The sequence below is a fragment of the Topomyia yanbarensis genome, chromosome 3 (genome assembly GCF_030247195.1).
Source record: "Topomyia yanbarensis strain Yona2022 chromosome 3, ASM3024719v1, whole genome shotgun sequence".
NCBI classification, from domain to species: Eukaryota; Metazoa; Arthropoda; class Insecta; order Diptera; family Culicidae; genus Topomyia; species Topomyia yanbarensis.
This window is the reverse complement of record NC_080672.1, coordinates 320,133,024-320,148,782: the sequence shown is the minus strand read 5'-3', so window position 1 is coordinate 320,148,782 and position 15,759 is coordinate 320,133,024. Positions and strand designations below refer to the sequence as shown.

Below are 15,759 nucleotides of genomic sequence, written 5' to 3'. Positions count from 1 at the left end.
TGATTATGATCAATATTGGATTTTTTCCCTTTTATGAAGTGAAAACATGTGCTGCTTGCTAGGGTTCCATGTACCCCGATCGAACTCAGATTTAGGACACATTTTCTGTCAAATCTATATTAACTAATACCCAAATTGTTTGTTAACGTATGCGGAATGAAATTTGGACAACGCTTCCAGCATTAAAACAAAAATGCAAACCTGAGCAAAGCACCATACTAAACGTCATACTCTAGGCACACTTATTTCAAATATCCAGTGTTAATTTCGACCCACTAGGAGATACCATGTGAACAAAATGGCAGCGAACGCTCAATCTGGCACTTAGCTATTATGCTAAAAAAAAGTTTTGGCGCATTGGAGGATTATGGTATATATTTTGTACAAAAGGCTGATATCCCTCCAAATGTACCACAACTGGGTCCAAATGAGGTTTTTCTGGGATAATATGAAGCAGAGAGTAAATGCTCATAATTTTCGACATAAAACTAACAAAAATGATAATCAAAATTAAGAAAGAAATTAAAAATATGCCAACATCAATTTTCTCGACTCCTTTGCAAAAAGTTCCTGCAAACTGTCGTAAAGCTTCTCGAATGAGCTCAAATTTTTTTCTACATTAAGTTAAAAAGCTGACAAATGTTTTCATATAGAGAGAACATTTAATAAATGGTTTCCTACAAAAAAATTGCCTTTTGAATTTTGTCCAAATTTTATTCCGCATATGTTAGAGTATCAATTTCCAGTTTCTGATAAATATTTCCGTTTTTGACCAGGTTGGCCTGCGGGAATCGGTGTCGAATGGGGTCATGTTTGGCATATATAGATGTATGTAGAACCGCCATCATAAATCACAGGTTTATTGACAGAATACTAATTATAAAAACAAACAAAACAAAACTAAGAATATATATATATATATATATATATATATATATATATATATATATATATATATATATATATATATATATATATATATATATATATATATATATATATATATATATATATATATATATACATATATCAAATTTGTACATGATACCGATCCTGGATGTTCCGGATTTCAATTCCGACGCGGATTTCGGCGGTATAATTGTATACATACAGTGACACAATCTCATATTCTTACACAGCTATGTGGAATGCTTATATGCATTTTACAAGTAAAAAATAAGTTTACAAAACATTTTATATATGTAGAAATATTTTAGTAGACAGCATAGGGAACATACAATAATTATCTTTGTATTACAAATGCTTATTTTTTTTAAAAATAATCATAATTCTAAAGATGGTCAAATATACACGCAATCTCATATTCGTACAGTACACATATTTTTTCTAAAATCAATTGAAATTTCTATAATAAATATTCAATGTGCTAGCCTTTGTTTGTAATTACAGTTTTTAATCGTATTGGAATGCTGACCACTAGTTTTTGTGTGTATTCAACTTAAATTTTATCCCATTCTTCTAAATAGTAGTTCCTAAGATTATTCTTATTATAATCCGGATAGTTTCGCACTTTTTATCGAAATACTCCCATTTATTTTCTAATCAGTTAATAAACGGGGTCCGCAGTGGAGAATCCATAACATTTAAACAATTATAAATTTAATCTAAACGTTTTTTGCACGCCTTATGCTTTAGGTTCTTATCCTGATCGAATTTTCAATATCCACCATTTCTTAGTAAAAGTACCATTTTATGGAAACTTTGCTTAAAAATTTATTTTAAGATATTCATATTAAAATACACATTCTGATCCATCATTCCATCAATGTAGACCATATTTCTAGCACTTCTAGTGGACATATAATACCCCATACAAAAAAGTCCACTGTCTCTGCGCTTGGCTGCTGGTTATAAGGCTTAAAAAATGGAAAAAAATGAGAAACATGGATCAAATTTCGAACAAGAGTTTTGGTTGGATTTTACGCTATGCTGGTTTCGAAAACATTCATAATCCTATAAAAACATGAATTATTCACTATGCTATATTTCACCCTAAGGAGAAAAATTGGGTAAACACCAAAATTTCTCACCAGGATGAAATTTTTTGGTAAAAACCAGTCTTTGCACTTGAAGAGAACAAATCCTTTCTTATCACTTGGGTGCCTTTCGACTTCATCTCTTCTTCTCTGTGCCCTTATTAACCAATATTAAGAATCATGTTAAAAAGATTGTATAAAAATTTGGGAGTAAACGCGTAGTGATAATTGAAATATCTCGTAATATACTTCGAGTACCATTATGAAAATTTCACACAATCTTCTCGCCCAAAAAAAAAATTTACTCGGCGCGGCTCAAAAAATTTTTTGCTTCTAACATTTGTAGAACACATAAATTACATAAAAAACAAATATTTAAAAAAAATCCGGTGAGATCATGCGAAAATGGAGCTTTTAGTATTTAATGCTTTTTTCACTAATCTAACAGCTTCTAAGTAATCAAGGATTGAAAAATGTTCAATTTTATTAAATTTATGAAATTTAATCAAATATTTTATAAAGTTCCAAAACTCATAACTTGAAAAACAAATCTAATTCAGCCAAAGCCTAAAATTCGTGTTAATAACTTTTAGCTAAAGAATTCAAAAAACAGGGAGGGAACTAAAATCGTAGTTGTAAATCTGACGTGGAATGACTCGCATTCTACAAATTCAAGACTTTTTTGGTGATATCCAAGTGTTAGAAGCAAAAAAAAATTTAAGCCGCCCTGAAAACAATTTTTTTGATAACATAAGTATATAAGGAAGATTATTTGAAAATTTCAGAATGGAACTTGAAGTATTTTACGAAATATTTCAGGTTTATCACTGGTCGTTTAGTGTAAAATTGCCTTGTTTTATGTTTATAATTTTAATATCTCTCATAGTATTTTGATATCCACTCCCAAAGTTTTATATAATCTTTTTAACATGATTTTTAATATTTTGAGAGAAAAATATGTAAAAAAAATTTGGTCCAACTTTAAAAAATTTCAATTTGTTTCAAATAATTGCAAATTTCATAAATTATAAAACAAAAATTTTTTTGGTAAGCCCATTTAAAAATGCAACTTTTTTTATTTAATATTTTTTTCCATATATCGAATCGTTTCCGAGTTATCAGTGATTGAAAAATGTTCAAATTATTAAGCTTCAAAAATTAATAACTTGAAAAAAATATCATATTCAGCAAAAACAAAAAATACTTGTCAAACATTTCTAGCTAAAGAATGCAAGAAATTTTTTTTGAAAGAATCAAAATTTTGTTTGTAAATCTGACGTAGAATTACCCTCATGCACAATTTCTGGCAGGCAGGTGGTCAATGTTGTGACTTATTTGGCAGTCAGTATCTTCAACCAAGAATTTTCATCGATCTTACAAGCTATGAAGGTGATGGAAATTACCTTGGGGTCTGAAGCTGAAAGATGTGCTACTCAACTCGACGGTGAACGTATCACTCGCTCTGAACGCAAAATGGGTGTCGCGGCAAAACAGGTCCGAATTCAACAGAAAGAGCAAAATGTGCAAAACCAAGAACATTTTCGTGATGAGGAAGGTGAGCGCTGCGGACCCAGTATAGGAGATTATTTAGTAAGTTACTACTAACGAGTTATACACCGTACTTTTTCTTTAAACGCGTTTTCCCGAAAGTAGTGTTTTTTAAGCGGTCAAGTAAGACTTTTCATAGAAGTACTGGTCCGATTTCAATAATTTTTTCTCCAATTCTTCAGGAAAAATATAGCTATTCCGTATATATCGGTCGAGAGGGATTTGCAAAATGTCAACTTATTCCATTTTTATGGCTCTTAATAGGTCAAAAAATAACGTAAATATTGGAAATTTTCGAAAAAAAGGTTACATAACTTTTACAAAATAAAAGAAATCCCTCTGGTCTAAAAATAGCCAACGTAACTATGATTATAAAAAATATGAGTTTTCTGATTACATATAACCCAATTTGCCAAAACTTTACTTAAGCGGGACCCATGCAGTTTCAAAATTGATGTCATCAATGAAGTTCCAAGGTTGCGAGAGATTTTTCTTTTCGTCTTCAATAGTAATATTGAAAAGTCAAAACATGTATCTTCAAAATAAAAAAAGTTGCTGAATCCATTGAGTAGATGCTTTACAATTTATTCCAAAAAAAGTGCTCAATTTTAGACCTCGCGAGTAGAAGACACTACATTCGTCACGAAAGGGGCTTTTTGTGTACGCAATTTGCTGTTATAATGAAAATGTTGATATTTGAAAGAATTGTAAAACGTATTAATTATTTTCCATCCCGCGTCGCCTCTTTACAAGGGGGAATTGGTAGTCGAAAATCGCCGAAAAAAGCTACGTCATCTATGTATGACCCCTTTACAAATTTTTTTCGGTACCATCTCGTATCTGAATATGATTTTTTATAGATTTTGTAACAATGAACCAAATATATTAAATTTTAAATTTAAATTTTGGGATTAATTTCGAATTCTTTTGGTATATCAAGAGTTTTTGATGACTCATTTGACCAATTGTGCTCTCAAATAGAGATAAATTTACCGCCTCTAAAGGTACTTTGACCAGCAGAGTTTTACTGAGCAGGGGATAGACTTCAAGAGACACATGGGTATGCGTTGAAATCAATTAGAATTTCGAATTAAAGTGATCACTCGACTGAATTTTGGAGCGCTTCCATTGCTTTTTATTATATACGCTTAAAAACAAATAAATATGCACTGTTTAATTTCTTATGTAGCTCGTAGCACTAGGAGGAAAAATATCTTATTTTCTTCATATTCACCGTAGAGTGCCATGTTTTTGTAAAGCACTCCACCTTCCTGTGCCGTTCACATTTAGTTGTATGTTTTTGCATTTGTTAACAGTTTCGTTAATTTAGTTGGCTGTAGTACTTCGCTTGCTCGGATATTCACAAAGAATCCAAAAGCACCAACCACTCTCGCTGTGAAGGATAACCACCCGAGCGAGTTTTGCTCTGCTTCTCAGTAAACAAACACGGGGTGTGAAATCACACTTCAGTTTCTTTCGAGAATCTTTGTGAGGAACATTAATCCATTGAAGCGAAGGTTCAATGGGGTAAAGTAAACCCAAATGACACTTTTAAAATAATATTTGTTAACGCCAAGAGGGGCCCTCCTTAAACATTAGGGCCTGCAACCCGAGGATGATGAGGACTGGGTGCTCGACGATTCCTGGTAAAGAAAAGGGCAACACAAAATTGCAAAATAATCCAATGGGTTCTTCCGGGCGAATTCGGATTTACCTGAACGAAGACACGGAATTCGCCTCCAAAAACCGATGTGGCAACCCTAAGCAGGGTTTTTTTCTTTCAATAATTACTTTCGATACTAATCCAGCGCTTTCGAAGATTGGAAATTCAATAAATCAAAAAAACGATTTCAATTTGGCGAAATTTGAAGACAACCTCATGACTTCTAATCAAACCATTTAATTGTGTAACCCTTACAAGTCTGATCATATGTTTGTTTCGATTATAGACATTGTAACCTTAAGGTCATTCGCTTCTTCATTCAGGTTAGCAATTTTCCTATAACAAATCTCTATTCCTGTGTGCGGGGTTGGGATTCGAACCCAGGTGAGCTGCGTACATGACATTCAATATACAAATTCCGCTATACCCGCTCGAATCGGATCTTGTTTCGATGCGAAAATTATGTGGTATAAACATAATTGATATCAAATATGCAGTAGTTTAGAACTTTCGCTATTCTAGTTACCTCATACACAAGATATTGAATTTTTAATTGTCTTCTCAAATAAATTGTTATCGAAAAAATATTTGTCAAAATTTTAGTTTCTGTTAAAAATCCGGGCCCCCTTCAAAACTCCGGATCCGGGGGGAAGCACCCCGGTCCCCCCCCCCCCTCTCGGCGGCCCTGCATATACACTAGAGGTGTACGAATATGAGATTGTGTCACTGTATTCGAGCCACTCTTCGGTCCGTACCTTTCGCACACGGCGAATTCTGAAATCACGACTGGAAAGCAAATTGGGTGTATGCGTTATTTAAGTTTCTACCAACTCAAAACAAATAGGAATCAAATTCTTTGTTATATTGTTATAAGGTGTAACCATTTTCATAAAATAATTTATACCTACAATAAACGCTACATTTAGAAAAGCATCGTCGAATATTCAAACTATTCTTTTCTATTTGAGTACATTCCAACTTAGGCCCTAATGAAAGATCTGCGTCGATGTAGTCTTAACATAGATTCCGTGTCCAAATAATTTCAGTAGTCTCATGAGGAACGATGCAGAATGCGTTTTTCATCTTATTCGACTTTGTGCCCAAACAGTTGATTGAGCACACGATACCCCAATTGCACATATTAAATCAATTATAACCATTCACCGTGCTATTGTAGCTCGCGTTGCAGTTAATTGAATTAAATATTCAAATTTACCAAATGGCAGAAGAAAGTAACTGTTGTAGAAAACGGAAAAGAAAAACAACCTTCCCAATGCAGCGCCAGCGTGGTAAAATAGCATGGCCAAGCACGTAGCCAGAGGGGGGGCTAGGGGGCTAAAGCCCCCCCCGAAACTTTTCAAAAATAAATTTAAGAAGCAACATGTTTTTCGGTAACTCGTAAAAAAATTGTATCTTGTTTGGTTTCAACAAATTAATGGGAGAATGGTGAGGAAGATTGCTATTTCGAGCCACCGAAGACGTCGGTCACGATATCTACTCAGTATGCCGAGTCTGATAACACACTTCCTTTCATATTGTGTGACTCGTCGGAAGAACAAAAGAAACTGTTACTTTAATTCTTTTTTTTTATAATTGATAAATTTATTTAGGCCCAAATGCGGTAGCTCGACGAGGCCGATTGTTTGTTTTTTTACAATGAATAAAAAAAAACAGCTACATTAAATTTTTGGTCTCGTTCAGGCGCAGCTTTCTGCTGCGTGTTGAGATCCTTTTTCTAGGTGGCGAAATATTGCCAATGTTGTCCACTGCAAGTTGAGGTTCATTTCGTTTGTCTTCTTTCGCGTTATCGTTCACGTCCATGTCCTCATCCGTACTACTTTCCTGCTGCTCGCAGTCGGATGTTCCAGTTTGCGTTTTACTCTTAAGGGTCGTTTTATTATGTTCGTTATCGGCATTCGTTTCGTTGTTGTTGTTGCTGGTTGTTGGTTTTGCAGCTGTTAGTGGTTTAGCGTAAGATGGTTCTGGGCTGATTTCAGTTGGATTGGTTAAGTTTTCCTTAACAGTTTCTACGCAAGGTTTTCCGAGGTGCAGCTTCTTCGTGCAGAACTGGCACGTAGGAATTTGCCCTGGGTACGTGACTAGCGATGTTTGATGAATGAGAACATCGTCACTTCCTAACGCTGTGACGGTTATGTATGAGGGAATTGGCTTGGTCACACGCATTCTCACCACACGAACACCGTTAGGGATGCCCGGGAAAAAATTCTTCCAAGTCTCATGTGTAACGGAGTCTACTTCTCCGTATTTTTGCCAGCATTTTTTAATCGCGCCGTCAGGGGTACGCGTAGCCAAATCATGGACACGAACTTCTACAGCGCCGTTCTCGATGTATACACCCAAAACGTACCCGGTAAGATTCGCTTACATTAATGCAATAAATACGAGCGAAAATTGCAAGCCTTCTGGTAATGTGCGAAAATTGCAAGAAGCTTCCTTGCATGCAATGCAAGAAACAGAAAAACCGAATTTTGCCTATGTATTAGCGATGTATGTGTATTGGTGACCAATATGCGTTAGAAAAAAAAGACTGTTGGCATTAAAAAATGAATCCTGCACAAACAGATCGCTAAGCAATGCTTTATCCACCCAACCATACTACCAGATAGTAATAAGTGGATAAAAGCCACATATAAACACTTAGATGATTTCACGATTAATGAAAAAAGTAAAACAAGTAGCCAGATTTGAACTCAGGCCTTTCCGCATCATAGCGCTCACTATAAGCACTGATCTGTCCTTACACATAAGAACAGGAGGTTAAAACTCTTACAGTTGTCACATCCGCAATTTGATGCCGTCTCGTGTGTAATGAATAAACCACAAAACTGCGTTTGATGATGTTGGTAAGGAATGAATAAAAAGTAGACGGAAAATAAAAACTCGCCGTGCGTTGCTATACCAACCAGCATAGGCATGTGAATGTGGTGGTAATCCGTTGACAGTGTGTTGAAGAAACGTATGTACGTATAGCGAGAGATGAAGTGATTTTATATGCTTGCAACAATTGCAAGCGGCTTTAACTGCAAAATTGCAAGCGATGCTAACATTATTTGCAAGTGATTGTCGCTTGCAATAATTGCAAGAGATTTTTGTTTTGGGTGTACGGGAATGCTATATTTAACATTGCCGCATTCGGCGGTGTGCTGCATGTTGTTTCGCGAGGCGAATGACTCAGCTTGGTTAATGTTATTGAACGAAATCAGCACGCAATGTTTAATATGATGCATTTGTAGGGTTTTGACTTCAGCCAGATTGAGTTTCATCTGCACTTTTAATAACTGTTCCACTTCCCGAATGGCTGGTCTTACGGGGCATTTCGAAAAATCAACAGCAACACAGTTCGGCCGTATCTGGGTTGCTTTTTGCTGGGCACCGTCACTCATCACTAAATCGCACAGTAGGTATAGGCTATTGTTATATGGACTGCTTGTGTGATAGGCACCGATTGATTTGATTGACCGTTTCACTTGCGCGGGACGATTTTTTGCTCCTGCTCAGGGCGAGATGTGAAGACAAACTGATGACTTTAATTCATGCTGGGGTAATCCGTCGGATGATTGAATCGTAAAAGCAAGAAGTGGTGCTCCAGCCAAACGTGGAGGCTATTGACTTCTGGAATTTTTGCATAACCGAATTTCATGATGGGAAATATTTGCTGAAGGTGAAAATAGAGGTTATGCTTACGAACATCGCCTTTAACGAGTTCTACCTTGTCAGGCATTCAGTACTTATGTTACTCAACAAATTAGCCTAGGCGAAACCAGTCATTTTGCAACTTGTAACACGTGGTTGATTCTCATATATATGGATGATGAGAAAATCAATGTTCGGCTACAAGATCTGATACCTCTTACTTGAACCGCGGGCGAGCGACCAGGAGGTTAAAGCCCCAATAAACAAGCTTAACTTCTTTGAACCGTGGCCATTAAAAGATTCCAGTCACATTTGCAAAAAATGTAATTTATTATAAAGGACACATCTAGGAATTAGACGGGTAGGGTCAGCTAGGATTTCGTCCTAGCTGACCCTGCACGCACAAAACACAATGCGATAATATAATCATACACGTTACATCTTTGCACATCCATAGTCTCCAATACGATTACCTGAAAAACAAACAATTGCCAAATTTGTGGCTGCTGTTCATATAATATTGACGGCAAAAACTGCGTCTAGTATCTCAAAATTAACAGTCAGCATCATCATTGAGGAAGTCGACACTTGTGGCCCGTAAGGGGACAAAACAAAAATGAAATCAGATATTCGCGAACTGCCATGTCCATGGCAGTTACCACGATAATAATACGGAAGTGTACAAGATAGATATGAACGACCACCAAGACGCGGTTGGTTATGAAAAATATTTCTCAATCAGTAAACAGGTCAATCGCACGAGATCTGTTGGACAACCATTAGCGTTTTATCATTTTCATTGTTTACATCGTGGAAATATATTAAAGACTCAAGGCTTCATTTAGCTAATGCATTGAACCGACTCAAGTAAACGAATTGTATAATAAAAAAAATAGAAGTTTCATAGAAAACTGAGTACAAAAACTGTCCCAAAATTAACATTTATCGCTAGTAATGGTATCTAACAATACTCATTTTATGCTAGATATAATAGATTAGAGCAATGTGCGCTTAATATAAACGTCAAGCATCTTCCAAACTGTTTTCTTACATTCTTTAGCTAAAAATAATTGACACGTATTTTTTGGTTTGGCTAAATATTATATTTTTTTCAAGTTATTCGCTATTGAACTTTTGAAGTCTATAAAATTGAACATTTTTCAATCACTGATAACTCGGAAACGACTCGATATATGGAAAAAAATATTAAATAAAAAAGTTGCGTTTTCAAATAAGCTTACCATAAAAAAATCACAATTTTTTTGTTATATAACTTATGAAATTTGCAATTACTTGAAACAAATTGAATTTTTTTAAGGCTGGACCAAATTTTTTATTTATTATTTTCTTTAAGTATTAAAATCGTGTTAAAAAGATTGTGTAAAAATTTGGCAGTGGAATTCTTTGCGAGATATTACAATTATAAACATAAAACATGGCAATTTTACACTAAACGCCCAGCGAAAGGCCTGTTATAACTGAAATGTCTCGTAACACTTCGAGTTCCATTCTGAATTTTTCACATAATCTTCTTAATATAGTTATGTAATCAAAATAAATTTGATTTCGGGGGACTTTAGAAAATATTTGCTTTTAACATGAGAATACCCCCAAAAAAGTCTTAAATTTGCAGAATGCGAGTCATTCCACGATTTACAACTATAATTTTAGTTCCCTTCAATTTTTTTGCACTCTTTAGCTGAAAATTATAGACACGATTTTTTTACTTTGGCTGAATTAGATTTTTTTTTTCAAGTTATGAGTTTTTGAACTTTATAAAGTACTAGCTAATACCCATCGCACGTTGATGCGACTTTCAACGAAATAGGAGGAAACCATAATTTGTTCCGAAGCGCCTTCTTGTAGGCAGATAATCTCCACCAATAGCACACAAACACGCTCCATAACAAATTCCTACTATACATAAATTTTTACGGCAATTGGTTAAGCCGTTTGGGAGTCCATAAATCACATACATACAAATATCGACTTTTAATAATATAGTGATTTTTTAAAGTTTTATAAATTTAATAGAATTGGACATTTTTCATTCCCTCATAACTGAGAAACTATTAGATTTCTGGAAAAAAGCATTAAATAATAAAAGCTGCGTTTTCGGAAGATCTCGGCGGATTTTTTTTGTAATATTTGTTTTTGTTAAATAATTTATGTATTATGCAAATATTAGTAACAAATTTTTTTTCAGGGTGGAGCCAAAAAAATCTTTTTAGCTTTTTCAAATAATTTATAATTATATCGAGAAGATTGTGTACAAATTTCAGAACGAAATTCGAAGTATTTTACGAGATATTTCAATTACAATAGGCCTATCACTAGGCGTTTGGTGTAAAATTGCCTTGTTTTAAGTTTATAATTGTAATATCTCGCAAAGTATTTTGATATCCACTCCCAAATTTTTGCACAATTATTTTAACATGATTTTTAATATTTAAAGAAAATAATAAGTAAAAAATTGGTCCAACTTTAAAAAATTCAATTTGTTTCAAACAATTGCAAATTTCATAAGTTATATAACAAAAAGAAATTGCTATTTTTTTTAGTGAGCTCATTGAGTACACAACTTTTTTATTTAATTTTTTTTTTCCATATATCGAATCGTTTCCGAGCTAGGAGCAGATCACTCGAAGAATGTATAACAAATTTGCATCAAATTAGAAAAAATGCATTTAATTTCCATTTTTGCATCAGCTTTGCACTCCCTCGCAGAAAAGTTTGTTTAACAAACGTACTACGCGATCCACTTTGTCCGACGTTTTGTTAAATGTAGGGCTAGTTTTTCTGTAGGGTTTTGACGTCTTACACGCAACGCAAACAACATTGCACGCAACGCAAAAACATTGCACGCGACGAAAAATACATTATGAATTTCTATTTTGATGGAAATAAATGCATTTAATTTCGCTGATTTTTAAAAATGCATCACAAGTGATCTGCCCCTAGTTTCCGAGTTATAAGTGATTGAAAAATGGTCAATGTTATAAACTTCAAAAGTTCAAAAACTAATAACTTGAAAAAAAAATCATATTCAGCCAAAATAAAAAATACGTGTCAATTACTTTAACTAATGAATGCAAGAAAAATAATTGGAAGGAATTCAAATTTTGATTGTAAATCAGACGTGGAATGACCCATATATTTTGATCCTATTGATCACCAAAGATCCTCCTTCCTAACTGGGGTATGCCAAAAAATTATGTTAGCATGATGCATTAGAACTGGTAATAGTTACAGGACGCCAGATCAAGAAAATAGAAGTTGAACCATCTACAATTCGTTTGCTAAATCAGAAGATTTTGTGCAAATTTCGACATTCTCTTCGATCGAACATTTTATGGATATTTTTCTGCTCATTTCGATTTAGCGTCATCTACATCTTTTAAACGTGTAGCTTAGAACACCTTGCGTTTTCCAGCACCGTCAAGGATTGTCATATTCGGTTAGCGCATAAATACTGAGAACTCTAGAATATCCATTGTTGCAACGAGAGTAAATTGTAACTTGTAAATAAAAATAAATAATAAAAATCAAATTAAACATCAATAATTCGTTGATGTACTATAGCCTTTCTTGTGACAAAGAACATGGATTGTCTTAGATTTGGCTTTGTTTTCATTAAGAACTTTTCAAAATTTCGTTTAGTTTCTAGTGACAATATGAAGTAATTAGAACTAAAAGCTTTATGCAGGGGCGGGTAAAGCGTAGTTGGTAAATTGATTACCTTTTACGCAGCTCATCACGGTTCGTTCATCAATCCCGCACATGTAGGGTTAGAAATTTTTCTAAAGAAATTTTCTAACCCAAAAAGAGGCGAATAACCATAAGGTTAAAACATGTATAATCGAAATAAAAAAGCTTTATACAATAATTTTTTAAGCCCCTCCCGAAATAAACTCCTGGCTACGGGCCTGAGCATGGCCACATACCAAAGTGAGCGTACTCAAAGTGAAACAAATCCTATGCACTGGCTAGTATAAAAGTTCTCTAGTTATTTGGGTCCGACATCAGTTCCAGCAAAGCGTTCCAACTGCACAGTTAACTATTCACAGGAGATCCAAGATGTTTAAGGTAGATTTTAAACCACATTTCGATTACTGATTATTAGGAAATATAATTCAATACTCCTGGACAGATCATCGCACTGGTTGCCTGTCTGGTCGTCGTTGCTTCTGCTCAGTTCAATGGAGGAGATCACGGCCACCACGAAGACTATCATCATTCCTACCCGAAATACAAGTACGAGTACGGTGTCAAGGACCATCACTCCCACGACCACAAGAGCCAGTGGGAACATCGTGACGGTGACCACGTCAAGGGACAGTACACTCTGGATGAGGCCGACGGAACCCATCGCATTGTGGATTACACCTCGGATCACAAAACCGGATTCCAGCCACATGTCCAGCGCAAGGGACACGCCCATCATCCGCACGGAGAGAGCTATGCCAACATCAAACAGCATTACTAAATAAATTGCCGCTAGTAAGGACTGATTTGCACCAAAGATGTTTCACTAAGTACTCTGATGGAAATGTAAATCACATGATCGAATAAAGATTTTCCTATGCCAATGTGTTTATCGACTTTTCCAGTTGCTAATGGTTTATCAAACCCGGAGTAAGATGAAAGAAAATTAGTTGAGTTGAATAATTAGAGGCAGATGACAACCTGAGTGCAAGGTCAATTTGAACAGGCTGCGGCGTAGTACAGCATGTCGTAATGATCTCACTGCCAGTAGGAACGGGGTAATTGAAAGTTTTGAGGACATTTTGATACACTGGATGCTTTCATGTGATTTTTGCACCGTTTGTGCGCAATTATTTTCAGCTATGTATTAACTAACAGCTGATATCTTTCCTTTCTACCTTTCTCATAAAAAAGGCTTTACAGTCATTCTAAAACTCGACATTACCATCAAGGCCTACAGGACCGAGTATTGTAAACCATTCGACTCAGTCCGTCGAGGTAGGAAAATGTGCCAATTGAACTCACACAATTTTCGCAAGAAATGATTGAATCGATTTGCACAGACTTATGCTGATTTCCTTTTTAGATCAGTGTTGCTCTAGGTTCGCTCGGAACTGTCACTCTTGTATGGATTTTGTAAACGTTAGAGCGAACCTAGGGCAACTCGATTCTAAAACCGAAAACAGCATTATGCTGATTTCGGTTTTAGATCAGAGTCGCCCGAGGTTCGCTCTAATATTTACAAAATCCATACAAAAGTGACAGCTCAGAGCGAACCTAGAGCGACTCGATTCTAAAAACGAAATCAGCATTAGTTTCAAAAGACCGTTCTAACGCTGCCATAGCCTGCTATTGAATTGTTCATCGTTCATTTCGTTTAGATAATTTAGAAAATATTACAGTCCAGGTTTTGGGTGTGCTAAAGATCTTTCCCTAGCATCAGTCTGTAAAAGTCACCAGTATTATCTGATTGAGCAAGTAAGTTTAATTACTTACGCAAGCTGTCGAACATGGCGTAAGCCATTTAATTACACGTTTACGCAGCAATTGAGGTAATGACATAATTGATAATCAATATACATTGTATCCAAAGAAGCAGTGCCTGACATTCTCCACGTGACATAACTACAACAAAACCATCACAAATGAGACTGACAAAAAATCCTTAGCCGGAAAGATAATAGGGCAGCACCTTCCTCTCTTCAGCGCTTCGACTATCCTATTTTCCGGTGTGACCCGAACAAATATGGCACAAACCGCTTACATGGGGACACGCACGCGACCAATTAGGCCTGTTATCGCACCACTCACTATGAAACGTGCGGCATACTTGAATGCGAAAGCAGCTATAGTGACAGGTGATGAAACCGCGATCGCTTTGAAGCTTGTAATAATTCACCCGAAGTCGTGGGAACAATTTATGACATAATCGGACGTTAACATTTTCGGCGAAGCCAGAGTTCACTCGCTGCGTCAAAACTTGCAACGATGAAAAAGGAAGACCTCAGTAGATAACAAGCGACGAACCTGTGTATGCCTGCAGTCATCCTTATGAGTCGTATTTTACATGCTTTTTTAAACACATTTTAATATTTTTTCCTCTTCTCTTTTCACTTATTTGCAGTACTTTGATGCGCAGAAACAGCAGTACATCTTGTCCAGCATTTCCCCAAAGGCGGTAAATAATCAACTGTAGAAAGCGGAGGAAAGTTCGTGGTAGCATTTACGAGAAGACAAGCAAAAATCACCCTAAAGGTCGGAGCGATGCCGGCAGTGATTATTTTCGTTCCGTGTGACTGATAATTCGAAAATCGCAAACATTTCAGCAACCCTTATTCTGAAATTATATAAATTGTGACGTCTCTTTTGTTAGAGATTTTTTCAATCTGACTGGTGGCTTAATCGATGTCCCGTTCTTTCATTAGAATTAGAAAATTACCGACTATTTCATGACGATCAGTTTTCGATGGATGGATCAGTAAACTTGGTGATGTTTAATTGGAATTGTCGCCAAGCAAAATTATTGAGGAAATATGTAAATAAATGTAAAAATATACCAACTAATAATTTGTGAAATCCGAAAATCCAGATCGTTTCGTTCAAAATTAACTGGAAGTCTTCAATATAGTTAGACATTTCATATTTTGAAGGCCAAGTAATTTGGGAAAAGTGCAGTACCCGTCCTAGTAGAACCAAATTAGACTAATAATCCTACAAGCTGAAAACTGTATAAAATCACAGAATTCACAATTTTTAGTTGAAACATAAAATACAGCTCCCATTGGATTACCTGATGATTTAAAAAAAATCAAAAATCAAGTGTCTAAATATACCTATTTTCCTTTAATTGGGTCTGATATTCCAGAAACGTTGTATTACTCACAGTTTATAAATTATGCCGAATTTATATTT

At 35.3% G+C, this 15,759-nt stretch overlaps 2 protein-coding genes across 2 annotated transcripts in view; both read left to right on the top strand.

The window, feature by feature from the left end:
- The window catches only part of LOC131694116 (uncharacterized), a 206,474-nt gene extending 191,071 nt beyond the window's left edge, over window positions 1-15,403 (top strand). The window contains exon 5 of the mRNA XM_058982550.1: window positions 14,972-15,403. Within this exon, the coding sequence (XP_058838533.1) occupies window positions 14,972-15,043 (72 nt within the window). The 3' untranslated portion in view covers window positions 15,044-15,403. The remainder of the gene's footprint in view (window positions 1-14,971) is intronic.
- LOC131694119 (cuticle protein 19-like) lies at window positions 12,903-13,374 on the top strand. The gene is made up of 2 exons (XM_058982554.1): window positions 12,903-12,948; window positions 13,013-13,374. The coding sequence occupies exons 1-2, from the start codon at window positions 12,940-12,942 to the stop codon at window positions 13,346-13,348; spliced, it is 345 nt and encodes a 114-aa protein (XP_058838537.1). The 5' UTR covers window positions 12,903-12,939; the 3' UTR covers window positions 13,349-13,374.
- Window positions 15,404-15,759: the final 356 nt, after the last annotated feature.